Source organism: Brassica napus, chromosome C6 (assembly GCF_020379485.1).
Source record: "Brassica napus cultivar Da-Ae chromosome C6, Da-Ae, whole genome shotgun sequence".
Lineage (NCBI taxonomy): Eukaryota > Viridiplantae > Streptophyta > Magnoliopsida > Brassicales > Brassicaceae > Brassica > Brassica napus.
In genome coordinates, this window is record NC_063449.1 from 44,442,358 (window position 1) to 44,456,984 (window position 14,627).

At 32.5% G+C, this 14,627-nt stretch overlaps 2 protein-coding genes across 2 annotated transcripts; both read right to left on the reverse strand.

The window, feature by feature from the left end:
* Window positions 1–175: 175 nt before the first annotated feature.
* Window positions 176–991, reverse strand: LOC106405101. Its single transcript, XM_013845703.3, has 2 exons — window positions 762–991; window positions 176–635 (listed from the first exon to the last, which is right to left on the reverse strand). The coding sequence occupies exons 1-2, from the start codon at window positions 818–820 to the stop codon at window positions 362–364; spliced, it is 333 nt and encodes a 110-aa protein (XP_013701157.1). The 5' UTR covers window positions 821–991; the 3' UTR covers window positions 176–361.
* A 2,955-nt stretch (window positions 992–3,946) lies between these two features.
* Window positions 3,947–4,475, reverse strand: LOC111207185 (CLAVATA3/ESR (CLE)-related protein 1-like). The gene has a single exon (XM_022704952.2). It carries the CDS (start codon window positions 4,243–4,245, stop codon window positions 4,024–4,026), a length of 222 nt encoding a protein of 73 aa, XP_022560673.1. The 5' UTR covers window positions 4,246–4,475; the 3' UTR covers window positions 3,947–4,023.
* Window positions 4,476–14,627: the final 10,152 nt, after the last annotated feature.

A 14,627-nucleotide genomic window follows, 5' to 3' on the forward strand; every position in this document is an offset into this window, starting at 1 on the left:
CTCTTTGTTACTACTTGCAGTTTGTAATGGTGAAAAATAAATTTCATTTGGATAAGGTTGGGCACTAAACAGAGCGTTACTTATTTAGTTAGAAGGTAATCAGCAAACAAAATAATGTAAACATGCATAAAGCATATGTTACTACTACATGCAATGGTAATTAACCCATTTCATATTTACATAATATCACTATTATTCATTATCATTGGTTATATGACCACCATACATATCCACTTATAATTACACACATGATGTATCATACCATAGGACTGGTGCAGAGAAGTACCTTACAATAATAACTAGACTTATAGAGATAATAATTTTGAGATCATGAGATCGAGATGATACAATAGAGTGTATATCAAGAGAACCAATTAACGAGCTCGTCCACGTTGCTGCCAGCTGGAGGAGGAGGCACATCTTGCATCACCTTTTCCTGTCCCTTTGGATAGTATATTCCCGTACCTTCATGTGGGATCCAACTACTCTCTGACGACGACGTATCTCCGGCGACGGAGAAACCTCTCGTCGTCTTCATCTCCTCTCCTGCGCAGCCGGCTCCATCCGTCTTCACCGTGTCCCTAACTATGTCGTGTGACGCGCTCTTCTTGTGGATCGATTTCCTAAGCATCGGCCTACATATATGTGTAATAATGCATGTGTAAGACATAAGCTAGAATAATACAAGATAATCATAATTTATACAATCTTGCATATGATCTGCATTATCAGTATGTCATGGAAAGTAGGTATAGACTTACTTGACGAACATGGTGTTCATCGTTTGTACACCACGAGACGAGAAGGTGGTAGTTGCCATGTCAATCTCTATGATCTCTCTTACAATAATGTGGTTGAGAGTAATCGAATGTACTAGTTGATATACAATATATTGTGTGTGTGTTGAGAGAGTTGCATCTATATATACTACACACCTAAATCATCAAATGTGAATGGAATTTTAACAAACATAAAAATAAAATAAAGGGGGGAGTGGGACGACATAGAGTGAGATAATCCATAATCACAGTTCCCAACGTATATTATCGTCAGACCCATGCCTCTCTTTGGTCATCTCCTCCACGTGGGATAATCCACTTCTTCTAGTTTTGTATCAGTTATTTTAGAAGCATTTATACACATACGTATACGCATACGTATAGTTTTGGTCCCTTGTGGCATGATTCATGACCCATTTTGAGAACTTAAGTTATGATGGGCTGAGACAGTATGTAGGTTTTTTTTTTCTTTGAGCAAGATGTAGATTTTGGAATACCAAGCGATTCGGACCAAGCAAAAGATTCAATAAAAAACGCTCTCAAGGAAAGGACGATAGCAAAGGTGATTAGGGTTTCACCACCCTTTCGCCGCCGTTGGTTTCGCCTCACGCATATCAACGAGAAGCTTCTTCGTCTTCACTCTCCTCCTCTCCGTCCATGGCGTCGTTCGTAGAAGATCTAGCTTCCTTTCCACGCCCTCCCTCAGATCCGCCAGATTAGAGTTTTAAGTTTGCTCTCTGGTCAAATCCTCCGGTTCCTCCTGACCCTCCGCCTGATATTCTATCACTTATGGGCTTTCTTCAGTTGTACGATCTCTGGGCCACCGTTGGCTTTCCCCATAAATTCTCAGATAAAGACTTGTTATTCCCTGATGGAATAGTCTTTGTACTTACTCCCTTATACCAAGTAAGCTCAGACTCTAAACCCTATGTTTCCGAGTGTGGTTGGATTATCGATGTGTTGGTAGTGCTGGGCTTATTGGATTTGGGATTTTCCGTTCTAGTTCCGACTGTTTCGGTTGCATTTGGTTATGCTATTGTGGCCTTTGTTGGTACCTTTACTGCAGTATGCAGATGTTGTCCCTTTACTGCAGTATGTAGGTTTACTTCCACCTTTGCTCTAATGACTTTTGAAATGACATGGCGTTCTCTCCTCGTGTGGCAATTTGGAGTGGAAGTTATGTATCCTTTCAGCATTTGTTTGGGCTATCTTTGTCCTCCCTTCTCCTTTAAGGAGTGTTTCTTCCTCCCACATCTATCACTTGTTATAAGTGAAATTGTTATAGGGAGCATTGTGTTGAAGATGGTTCTGTTTGTAGCAGAAGCGAAGATGTCTATTGTCTCTCGTTTTGATGGTGTTAACTGTCTGACTTCATTGATCATGGAGGCTTTTATCTCTTCCCTTTATTGTTTCGATCAAGAATGTCAATTTGAAGAAGTCTTCTTGTTTGACTTGCCTTTCTCGGAGACAACGGTGGTTGAACGTGTGATATCACCTTTATCAACTTTTTGTTTGAGTACTTGTTGTTTAAGCTTTACTATTTGCTTGTCTAGTATATTGGTTTGTGCTTTAGTTTCTTTGGCTCCTTGTAGCCTTATTGTATCCTCCACTAGTGGACTTAAACTCTTTTAAGTTTCAATGAAAGTAGGTTTGATCAAAAAAAAAGTTATGATGGGCTAAAGCCCATTAGGATCACATGAATCAACTTTAAGGTAAGAAGCTCATCTATGGCCCATGTATTGACCTGAAATAGAGTCTCAAGTAGTTCTCTGGTTTCTACAAAGCTTTAGATGTGTTTGTAAATCCAATATTTAGACTAGGGATGGGTCTTCGGGGCCTCTATAAGATTTGATTCGGTTGGTTCGGATTTTTGAATTTTCGGTACTATGCACATAAGTTTCATTCGGATTTTACTAGTTTTCAAGTCGGGTTTTGTTTGGTTTCTTCCGGTTCGAATCAGATTAAAAATAATGTCTAAAATCACCCAAAAATATCTTTTAAGAAACTTAAAAAAAAAAACTACTCAAAACATATAAATCATTCAAAATTCTAATTAAAAACTTGTTAAATTACCTAGATTAACTAAAATGTATTCAAAATAACAAATAAAACGACCTGCAAAAATCTTTAAAATACCTAAATTACTTTAATCTATATAAAACATTAACATATTTAATTAATTTTGGATATTTTCGGATCCTAATTCAGATTTCGGTTCGGTTTGGATTGTACTTGAACCCAAAAATACCAAGCTCTTAAGTGCCGTTCGGATAGTTTTTAATAATAGTTTGGATTGGATGTGGTTTCAGTTTTTACGGTCTGGGGTTAAGGTCGGGGCTTCGGTCTGGGGTAAAAACATCCAGGCCTAATTGAGACCTCGAGGACTTGATTTGACCACCATTGAGGCAATGCAGTGTGGTACACCGGTTTTGACGCCACATTACCCAAGCATTGTTGGGAAGGTAGTTGTGGATGAGCGTTTTATATAGGTTTATGTATCCGGTTAAGCCAATTTAATAGTCCTTAAAGCCGGTCCTGTTTATCTTCACATTGTATTATTTTCTCAAAATTTTACTAGTATACAGAAATATTCCACAATCCTTCTTCTTCTTCTTTGTAGATTGATAAGAAAATATGGAAATAAAAGTTCTGTAGAGGGCAGTTCAAGGGTTTGGTCCCTGAAAATAATATTAAATTGAGGTTTTGAGGGAGGATAAGATTAGAGACGTTGACTTCGAACATAAAAATGTTTAATTTCCTTAAAACCAGTTATCTTTTTCCTGTCTTTTTTCTTTAACTTCGGTCACTATCTCTCACTTTTTAATATATGTATACATTTTTAATGGTGGAGATGATGAGAAAAGAGTCCATAAACAATACTTTTCAAACAAATTTTCAATTGTATATCGACACGAACAATTGAGAGGATAAAATAAATTATTGTAACCTCACTTTTCATACCATTTCTTTACCTTTTCTTGTTATATATACATTATTATACTTATATGCAGACGTCCGCATTAGTCTCCACTAGACTACTGTATAGAAAGAATGTATAGGGTACGTAAAGCATGCAAAATTCATAAAATGTGTGATGAGCAGAACTTAAGCATCAATTTATTTTGGTTACACGAACAAACAAAGAAAGCTAACATACAAAGCGGATCAAAAACAGTTTTCTTCTAAACCGGTTCTCGATCGAGAAAATACATCCCTGTAAATTTAAATCTACGAGAATTCATACTCAGTGATGACGAGGGTCGGGACCTCCAGGGCTAAGTCTCATGGACTCATTGAAACCTCTCTCCATTAGCTTTTCCATATTAACTTTCAGCACTTTTTCTGCTTCTCTCATCATACGCCCTCGTTTATTTCCGTCTGCGTTTGTAAGCGGCCGAGATGCTGATAACCGCGACCACGAAACGCATATCAGGAACAAACACAGCCAAACTTTCATGCTAGCCATATGTTATGTGCTAGTTATTCAATATGGAAGGTGTTTATATGTTTATGTACTCTATGGTGTATTGGTGTGTGCACGTTTCCATCACACGCTTGAGGTATTTATATAGAGAATGGCATTGTGATTATGAATCTCACTGAAATGATAATTTTTGCTAAACATTATAAAATAGATAAGGCGGTCGTAAAAGCCAATTTATAATTTGACAAGTTTCCACTTCTGCAAAGTGCTCGTTCGAGATCCCATGCACTTACGATACATATATATTCTTTTTGTCATCATAAAATTTAAAATATATTAAGTGAATATATATATATATATATATATCATATACTATCCACAAATACTTTATACAGGTTACTGTTAATTAGTTGTTATGTCTGTTTGATATATACAGTGTGTGAAATTAAGAGGTTAAGACATGTGTTAAAGTGCTTTTGAATGATAATCCATCTAAAACCAAGTTCATACTATAAAAAGGAAAATATGGGGCATATGTGAATGGCTTTTTTTTTTTAAAAAATGTCGTAGGTAAAGAAAGCCATGTGGCTGACTTTGGCCGCCTTTTTAAAAATGGGTTGGCCTTTTGATTAGTTGACCATATGAGAGTGTTAACTAACGTAAATCTGAAGTAAAGGTTAAAGGATCTGAGTCATGTCTTTTGATTGAATTTTGATTCTATCGACTGAAAAAAGTATATGATATAGTAACAGGGTAAAATAGTCTTATTTATGCGGAATATGAATCTAATAAATATATGCATGAGTGAGGTTCCAAATCACTAAAGCTTCTCTCTCAGTTTTTCTTTTAAATTAACGAGAGGATAGGACAAAGTTAATCACTCTATTTTACTTAAGTTTATAACAAGTTGAATGATAAAAAAGATTCTTAGCGGAAACAATTTAAGGTTTTGTGGATACAAGCGTGGCACTTTAGTTTATAAGTGAAGGCTGTGAAGCACCAATTCGAAGCTGTGGAGAGAAAGTGAATTGAACACTAACGTCAGTCCAACTACTAAAGAAGCAGTATCGCGACACGAATACCTAATTTTTTAGATTGAGAAAACAAATATGTTAGATTGAATATACGAGAATCTTAGATTGTATGTTTGAGATACGATTAATATAGATACTCGAGATCATCTTGCAGACTATACGTTGTTTCGATTGGGTAACCATGATTGTTTTCAAATTACAAAAATAGTTATGGGCGGTTTTTTGTCCATATGTATTTTACTTTGTTGTTATAGAATCCCCTATATATTATTTGAGAAGCATTGCAACTTTTTTTTGTAGCCACATATTATCAATAGAATGATTTTTAGAATCATTAGAAAAATATGTTGGTCCATCTAATTATATAATAAACTTTTTATTAAACTAACAATAAATTCATCATTAATGTACTTTACTATTTTCTTAAATAAAATTTACGGAATTGCCTAATGTGGCTAAAGTATATATGACAATTAATGATTTTGAATAATAAAGATTTGATAAAAAATAGTGTATCTTCTATCATATTTGTTTAATTTTAAAATATTAAATAAATTAAACTACCACAATAACCATATAATAAAAATTTAGATTTTTATGTATATGTTATATTTTGAATTTTTACAAACGGCTATAAATTACTAAAACTGTTAAAAGTCTCACATTCAAATTTTATGATCCATGGTTTAAAATTTTTGTTATGACAAAATACAAATGATTACAAAAATTATATAAGTAAAAAGTCTAATTTAATTAATTATTAAGATTAATATATATATCCTTTTAAATTAAACTATAAATCACATAAAATACAATATTTTAGTTTCAAAATTTACTTTGAACAATTTTGTTGATAAAAGTTTTGAACGATCATTGACAACTTATTTTTTTTTAATTATAAATTACTAAAACTATTAATCCCACAATGAAAATTTTGTTATCAGTAATTTTTTTTTTTTTTTAAAAGATACAAATGATCAAAAAAACTATATGAGTAGAAATCATCATTTAATAGACATTAATATTAAAAATATACTAAAATATATTATCTATGTTAGTATCATTTAAATTTAATAACATATCCTATCAAATATAAAAAAATATATTTTTTGGATTAATAAAATTGATTTATATGTTCGCACTAATTTAATTATACATTTAATAGTTACTGACTTTTAATTATTTAATATATATTTATTATTTCATAATATGGAAAAATATTTAATATACAAAATAATTTATATATATAATATTGATTCTGCGCAAAGTGCGGGTCTTAACCTAGTGTAATACTAAAGATAAAGGACTAATGAGTGGAACTTAAAATAATTTTCTATATGTCTGTGGACCATTTTAACAATTTAGTCGTCTTTAATAACATGCATTATGCGGAGATAACACATCGGTAATGCCCACTATGTTATATGGTCACATTTTAATCATAAACCAATTAATAAAATTTGAAACAATTTATCATCACTTCGATCAATATACATATATAAATATTTATTTTATAAAAATTCTCCTCGAAACGCACTTTTACCAACGTGCTCAAAGTCTTTTCTTCTTCTTACGCGTATATTATGTTTTTTTTAATGAAATTTCAAATTTAAGTGATCTATAGAAAAAATGTTATTTATAAATCAGTTTTCTACTATAAGGACTTTCTAATCTGAAGTATGAAAAAGCCATTCTACATCGTAATTTGTATCCCTTTTTGAAGCAACCCGCCCAGCTTGTGGTCTGGCTTGTATTCTAGAGAGTATTCCGTTCCTCATTTCCTTGTCGATGAGTCTGTGTAATTGATCCGCTGATGTTCTATTACGATGATGTCTCCTAGGGGAAAACACATGTATTATGTTTAACAAAACATCAAATAAAGCATATTGATGGTAAAATACTTAGTAAAATTTCCAAACTAGTAAATATTGATGTTTTATTTATTTATTTGTAATTTTTAAAATTGTTGGATCATGAGTTGAGTGACAAGTATTCTTAAGTTTCTCAAATTATTTTTGACAGTCTTTCATATGAAATACCATCCCTCTTACTTTTTTTGCTGCTAAAAAATCCTCTTACTTTTATTTATTTATAATGTTTAGACACTGAAAGCTAATGAATATAGATGCTTTTATAAATTGCTTCCAGCTTATGGATGATTCACTTAGAGACAATAAAAACTATGGATGTAGATGCTCTTATAAATTGCTTTCATGCTTATGGATGATTCATAACAAGCACATAAATGTTTCGACTCCATGCATAGGCATTTTTATTAGACATCTATCTATTCAAACTTTGTAAATAATTTTCTTTTTCATTAATCAATAAATTAATATTTCAACAGATAATATACATAAATATAAAACCTGTAATACCTTTGAAAAGGAACCTTTAATGACGTTTAGTAAGTAAAGTACTGTCGGTCCTCTCAGATGATTAAGATTATTTAGGTTTAACTATCTACATCCTACTGTGGTCCTCACTCATCTGGTCGGCACTTTCAAACATATCGCACTCCAACTCAACTTATTCTATCCATTGGTAAAACAAACTTATTTATCCTTTTTTTTATTCCATTCAAATCCAAATATAAATAAAGTATCACTTTATAGTTACTTTATAGTTTTCCTATTTACTGTGTATCTTATATTTTGAGTAAAATAACTATGGTATTAAAATGGATCACGATCGCTAAACTGAAGATAAACTAAAGAAATTTATAATGACGGTTAGATATGTATAGAGCACTCACAAAGTCACAACTTTATTACCCCTTTTTCTTTCAGTCTGCAAAAGAATTGTTACAAAAATGCAATGACTGTTAATTTGTCAAGTCAAATATATTTAAAGGAAAACAGTATCAGTATTTTTGTCAGCAACCTGCATTATAAGGTCGAATCCAGATAATGATACACTGACGACATGAACATTTTTGTTAAATACATGCATACACGCACTAATATATATATATTTCCTCCGTTTCGTAATATTGTAAATAGTTTAAGATAAAAACTCTAATATTAAGAAAATTGTTACTTTTTAAAACATTATTCATATCAAATTGGGGTTTTTGCCAAAACTAACACACAACTTGATTTTAACCCCAAACCTATACCCAAACTTGAATCAAATGCAAAACTAACCTAAAAGCCTAGTGAAATTACAGCTCAGCCCTTTGTGACCAAACAAAAAAACAGAAGCCATTTTTACGAATATAGCCCTAGTAAATCGTCTGAGTCGTCTGAGATGTTGGAAGTCGTCTGGACGACTGAAGTGTAAGTCGTCTGGTACCGGTTTATTTTAAAAATAATTTATAAATCTTGTAAAAAAATATTTTGATGCGTGAAAAATAAAAATCAAGTAATTATAAACAGTTTTAAGTGATATAAATTAAGATATGATAAAATTGATTTGTTTTGAAGATAGATGAGTGGAAGTAGTGAATCATGAAATACTTTGGTTTAGGAGTTTGGCAAACATATGTTGTAGTATTGTATGTATTGTTAGGGTTAGATTTTGGCTAAAATGTTTTTTTTCAAAAATTAGTTTTCACCTATATGTGTTTATTCATGTGTATAGTAAACACTTTTCAAGTTTGATTTGATTTTATGAAGTCTTTAATTAGATAATTAAGTTTAGGGGTTATGTTTAGGGTGTGGACGACTTATATTTCAGTCGTCTGTTGAATAATTTACTCGGACGACGTATATTTCAGTCGTCCACATCGTACCGAACCTTTAATTTTACCAATGTACATTTTAACCTAACCGGATCATTTTACTCGGACGACTTACATTTCAGTCGTCTGGTGAAGAAATTAAAACAGACGACTTACATGTAAGTCGTCCAAATATTCCCGCCTAAATTTTTTTAAAAAAATTATTTTCCCGCTTAAATAATTTAAACCAGACGACTTACTTGTAAGTCGTCTGGAAAGTCTTCTATTTTAATTTCCTGCTAAAAATATTTAATTTCCCGCTAAAAATATTAAACTCTTCTGGACGACTTACATGTAAGTCGTCTGTTTTAATTTCTTCACCAGACGACTGAAATGTAAGTCGTCCAGGAAGTCGTCTGAGTCAAAAATATTTAACCTAATTAGATTTTTTGTCTCCCTATATAAAGAAAAATTTACACATTCTCTCTCCTCCTCTCAAATGGCTGCAACAAAAATGTAATGTTCATCATTCTAAAACTCTCCAACCTCTCTCTAATCTCTTTGACTTGAAAACACCAAACTTTATATGAATTTTTCAGTTTTGTCTCATGTATTTCTTACTAATCTATCTCTTTTGCAGGTTTTTAATCAAATGGTACTCATCTTCCACTAATTTAAAGGTAAATCTATTAATTTTAGATATGTATTTTTGTGTGTTCTATAAATGTAGATTTATCTAATCTTCCACTCATTTTCTCTATTTTTAAGTCATTTGAACGTTTTTGGATATGCAGGTTTTTCAGATCTGGATTTGATATGCAGGTTTTTCAGATCTGGAAGACTTCTTGGACGACTTACCTGTTAGTCGTCTGGAAGTCGTCTGGACTTCTTGGAAGTCTTCTGACAAAGTCGTCTGGACTTCCAGGAAGTCGTTTGGACTTCCAGGAAGTCGTCTGGACTTCCAGGAAGTCGTCTGGACTTCCAGGAAGTCGTCTGGAATTCATGGAAGTCTTCTGACGAAGTCTCCCTTTCATAATAGATCTGAGCGTTTTGGTAAGTTCTTATGTCTGATTTTTCTTTATTTGGTAACTTCTTGTTGTATAAAGTTTTTACTTTTTTCCCAAACTAAAACTCTCCAAACCCACTCTAATCTCTTTGACTTGAAAACACCAAACTTTATATGAATTTTCCAGTTTTGTCTCATGTCTTTCTTACTAATCTATCTTTTTTGCAGGTTTTTAATTAGATGGTACTCATCTTCCACTAATTTAAAGGTAGATCTATTATTTTTAGATATGTATTTTTGTGTGTTCTGTAAAGGTAGATTTATCTAATCTTTCACTCATTTTTTCTGTTTTTAAGCCATTTGAACGTTTTTGGATATGTAGGTTTTTCAGATCTGGATTTAATATGCAGGTTTTTCAGATCTGGAAGACTTCTGGGACGACTTACCTGTTAGTCGTCTGGAAGTCGTCTGGAAGTCGTCTGGACTTCTTGGAAGTCTTCTGACAAAGTCGTCTGGACTTCCTGTAAAGTCGTCTGGACTTTCTGTAAAGTCGTCTGGACTTCCTGTAAAGTCGTCTGGACTTCCTGTAAAGTCGTCTGGAAGTCGTCTGAACTTCCTAAAAGTCTTCTGACAAAGTCGTCTGAACTTCTTGGAAGTCGTCTGGACTTCTTAGAAGTCGTCTGGACTTCTTAAAAGTCGTGTGGTCTTGTCTACTCAAGTGGAATCCAAGCTTGTCTTTGTAGAGGAATGATCTATAATAGTTTTGTTTGTGGTCTGTTTTGTGAATTGCATGTCTACTCTTTTAGTTGTGAATTTTTTTTGTAAAATCAGTAATAATGTTTTCCAAGATGTATTAAATGTGCTAACAATGTTTTTACACATTTACAAATCAATGAAATAATAGACTCCAGTAGCCTTTTTCTTATCTTTGGATCTCTCATATGCAATAATAAACTCCAATGGCCTTTTTCTCATCTTAATAAACAAGAATGTTGGTAGCTTTATATTGATACAACATTTTAAGAAGCATTTTAACCCTTCTTCCAACTCATAACAATAGTCATCATTATTGTCTATAACAATAATAATTAAGAGATGAAAACAAACAATAGTAACTAGTCAAAGCATATCATATTTTATTATACGTTTGCGTTGAAAAACTTAGTCAAATTTAGTAAAACTAAGGGAGAGAACATATTTTCTCAATATGAGTTTTACATATCTTGAAGTTACTTATCACTCTTAAAAATACTAGTTATTCAAAAACTAACGTAGAAGACTTAAAAACTAGCGGAGAAGACGCGGACGACTTCAATCTAAGTTGTCCAGACGACTAAACTATACGTCGTCTGGTCAACGCAGAGGTTATTTTTGCAATTGACTTTGAAATCTGTTATTTCGGACGACTGAAAAATAAGTCGTCTACTATTGTTTGGCTAAAAAAAACTCCAAAAAAGCTAGACGACTTACATTTCAGTCGTCATAGGTTAGTTTTGCATTTGACTGGATTATTTCAGAAGTTTGACTTTTCTGGACGACTTACATTTCAGTCGTCTAGTGAAAATGAAAATAATAATATTTTTTTTAAAGTAGACGACTTACAGTTAAGTCGTCATAGGTTAGTTTTGCAATTGAAAAAAAAACTTCAAGATTTAATTATATACAGACGACTTATAATTCAGTCGTCCACGAGACGACTGAAATGTAAGTCGTCCAGGATTTACGAGGTTTGACCAGAATCTCGGAAAAAAATCCTGGACGACTTAGTAAGTCGTCTCGTGGACGACTGAATTATAAGTCGTGTGTGTATAATTAAATTTTGAAGTTTTTTTTTTCAATTGCAAAACTAACCTATGACGACTTAACTGTAAGTCGTCTACTTTTAAAAAAATATTATTATTTTAATTTTCGCCAGATGACTGAAATGTAAGTCGTCTGGGGAAGTCAAACTTCTGAAATTATCCAGTCAAATGCAAAACTAACCTATGACGACTGAAATGTAAGTCGTCTAGGTTCTTTGGAAATTTTTTTGAAACCAAACAAAAACAGACGACTTAACTTTCAGTCGTCTCAGGTTACAGATTTCAAAGTCAATTGCAAAAATAACCTCTGCGTTGACCAGACGACTTCCAGGTAAGTTGTCTACAGCCAGACGACTTCCCAAGTAAGTCGTCTAACGAACAGATCTGGAAAAAAACTCGATGTCATACCTTAAATTGGTGAGATAAGTTCCTTAGCATACATAAGGTTTCTCCAAGCACACAGAATCACAAACGAAAGTAACCCACCCAGAATCGTTAGCTTCTATGACTCTATGAACCATAAAAAATTTAGAATCAAAATCTTAGGTTTTTTTAGCTCATTGTGGAGAGAAAGTGAGAGATATGTTGTGTTTAGTTCATACGAATGGAAAAAGAAGAAGGGTAAATCGATTTTGGGAGCATTAAGAGCTTCAAATTGGTTGTTCATGGTGGTTGTGGTATTGATGACAATGACAATCTTGTAATTACTTGAAGATGATGAGGGTGAGAGAGTAAAAATGTCATTTTCGAAAAACAAAAGAAAAAAAAAATTGATGGCATTTTCGTAAATTATATGAACTTGTGGGGTGAATAGGGCAAAACCAATTTTCAAAAGAAAAAAAGAGGTTAGTTTTGTGTTTGACTTTAAGTTATAGGTCAATTCTGCAAAAAGCCCTATCAAATTCAACCAATTATAAAAAAAAAAATATTTTGAGATATGTAGAATTACCAATGTAAAAACTACCTACATTTTGAAATAAAACTTTTTTTCTAAAATTACTTACAATATTTACAATATGAAACATAGGGAGTTATAAATTTAAAAATAGTTTCGATTTAATTAATTAATTTATTCATGATATGCAGAACGAGTCTTAAACATTTCGGACCCCCAAATACTGTATATAAATATTTTGGCCCATTATGAATTGATTCCAAAAATTATTAAAATTGTCAATAAGGAACTAAACTTGTGACCTTTCCTCTATTGAGATAGGTAGAGCGGTAGAGCTGACGGTACGTTTAGAAAATTCTGGCCCCTTAAAATTTTAATCATAATATATCAGCGGCACTGCCGATATACATGGTCGACCAGCTCTTAGATAGGGACTCCGACGATACATCACATAGTATTTTATTCAGGACAGTTGATTCTGCAATATCTGGGTGAGAGAAATTGACGAATTAGTGTATAGGTATATAGTAATTATTTGATGGACTGTATTATATACGGAGAACTGAATATTGTAAAGAATAAAAATGATAACATTATACCAAAGATTTAAGAAAATGATGATTCAACTACAGAGGCGAGATATTATCTCTTTCGTTAACTCAAAATACGTCCGGTAGTGCGACGGTTCGATAACGTAATGAGTCCCAAGATACAACTGCAAAAAGTCTTCTGATTTGCGTCACTCTATCAGAAGCCTGGCGAAACTAGTTTTGTGTATACTCTCAGACTTTAAAAAAGAAACGAAGAGAAGACACAAAAAAAAAAAAAAAGAATCAAATATTCAAGTGGGAAATTTTTTTTTACTATACTTGTTCTATAAACCTGTACTGAATGAGTATTAACATTGTCACCTTTATAGTTTCAACCTATGCTGCATGGAATCAGAAGCAGGGACGCGGAAGCGGAAGCGTAAGGAAGCGCAGAAACGAAAATTTTAAAATATTTAGAAAACGGGTACGTGTTGGAAGCGTTTATACATATATATAATATTGAAGCACTTAATAAAATAAAAAAATTAATAATAAAAATCCAACACATACTTTAAATAATGAAGTTCAACATAAAAGATAACAAAAAAATAACTCAACATAACATAAAAAAAAAATTCAAGCTTCAAATCAAATATGGAACTCATCATTGTTTTCATTTTCCCCATCTCCACCAAACAAAATAGCTTCCAATTCTGGTTCATCAAGAAAAAGATCTTTAAACTCAAGTCTTCCCAATATATAATATCTTAATTTACCAAACATAATACAAATATGAAACATAAAACTGCAAAAGACTACAACAATATCACACAAAGCTACGTACACAAAGCAACTTATAATAATACTATATTTAAAATATTCCTTGCACTGAAATTGAAAACCAGAAAAGTGCAGTCATGAGTTTAATACACTCACGATCAAACAATAGAATATGCAAACCACATTCATAAAAGACAAACAAGTGACAACACATCAAACAAAGCACAATAACTCAGTATTTATATATATATGAGTTACGTACCTTTGCTTCTCTTCTCTCAGAATCTGGATAAAATGTTGAACTTGAAGAAATATCAGAACTGCTTCTTACGGTAACTGAATTTCAAGAGTTTTAATCTTTTTAGCTTATTTGGTAACTAGGGTTTTGTTATTATAATAGGCTAATTGGATCACATATTCACAAAACAAATCAAAATTTAAAAGCCCAAAATAATTTTTCAGTTTTTTGAACATATATCCATCGACGCTTCCAATCCTGAATCGCGTGCTTCCATTACGGTTCCAAACGTCTCACTATCCTAAACGTGATTCCATAACGATTCCGAGCGATTCTGAGCGATTCCGTTTCCGGTTCCGCTTCGGAAGCACGAAACGCATGACCACCAACGATTCCATGCTACGTAGGTTTCAACAAAAGAAACCGACGCGGTGTTTTTATGGAGAGTTAATTCAGATATTAATGTCATAATGAAGAT

What these genes read in the sequence shown, in the direction of transcription:
- LOC106405101 (XM_013845703.3), bottom strand. Translation starts at nt 820, where the DNA reads ATGGCAACTACCACCTTCTCGTCTCGTGGTGTACAAACGATGAACACC. An exon ending in ATGAACACCATGTTCGTCAA is followed by an intron (nt 636 to 761) that starts GTAAGTCTATAC and finishes ACATATATGTAG; the next exon opens with GCCGATGCTTAGGAAATCGA.
- LOC111207185 (XM_022704952.2), bottom strand. Translation starts at nt 4,245, where the DNA reads ATGGCTAGCATGAAAGTTTGGCTGTGTTTGTTCCTGATATGCGTTTCG.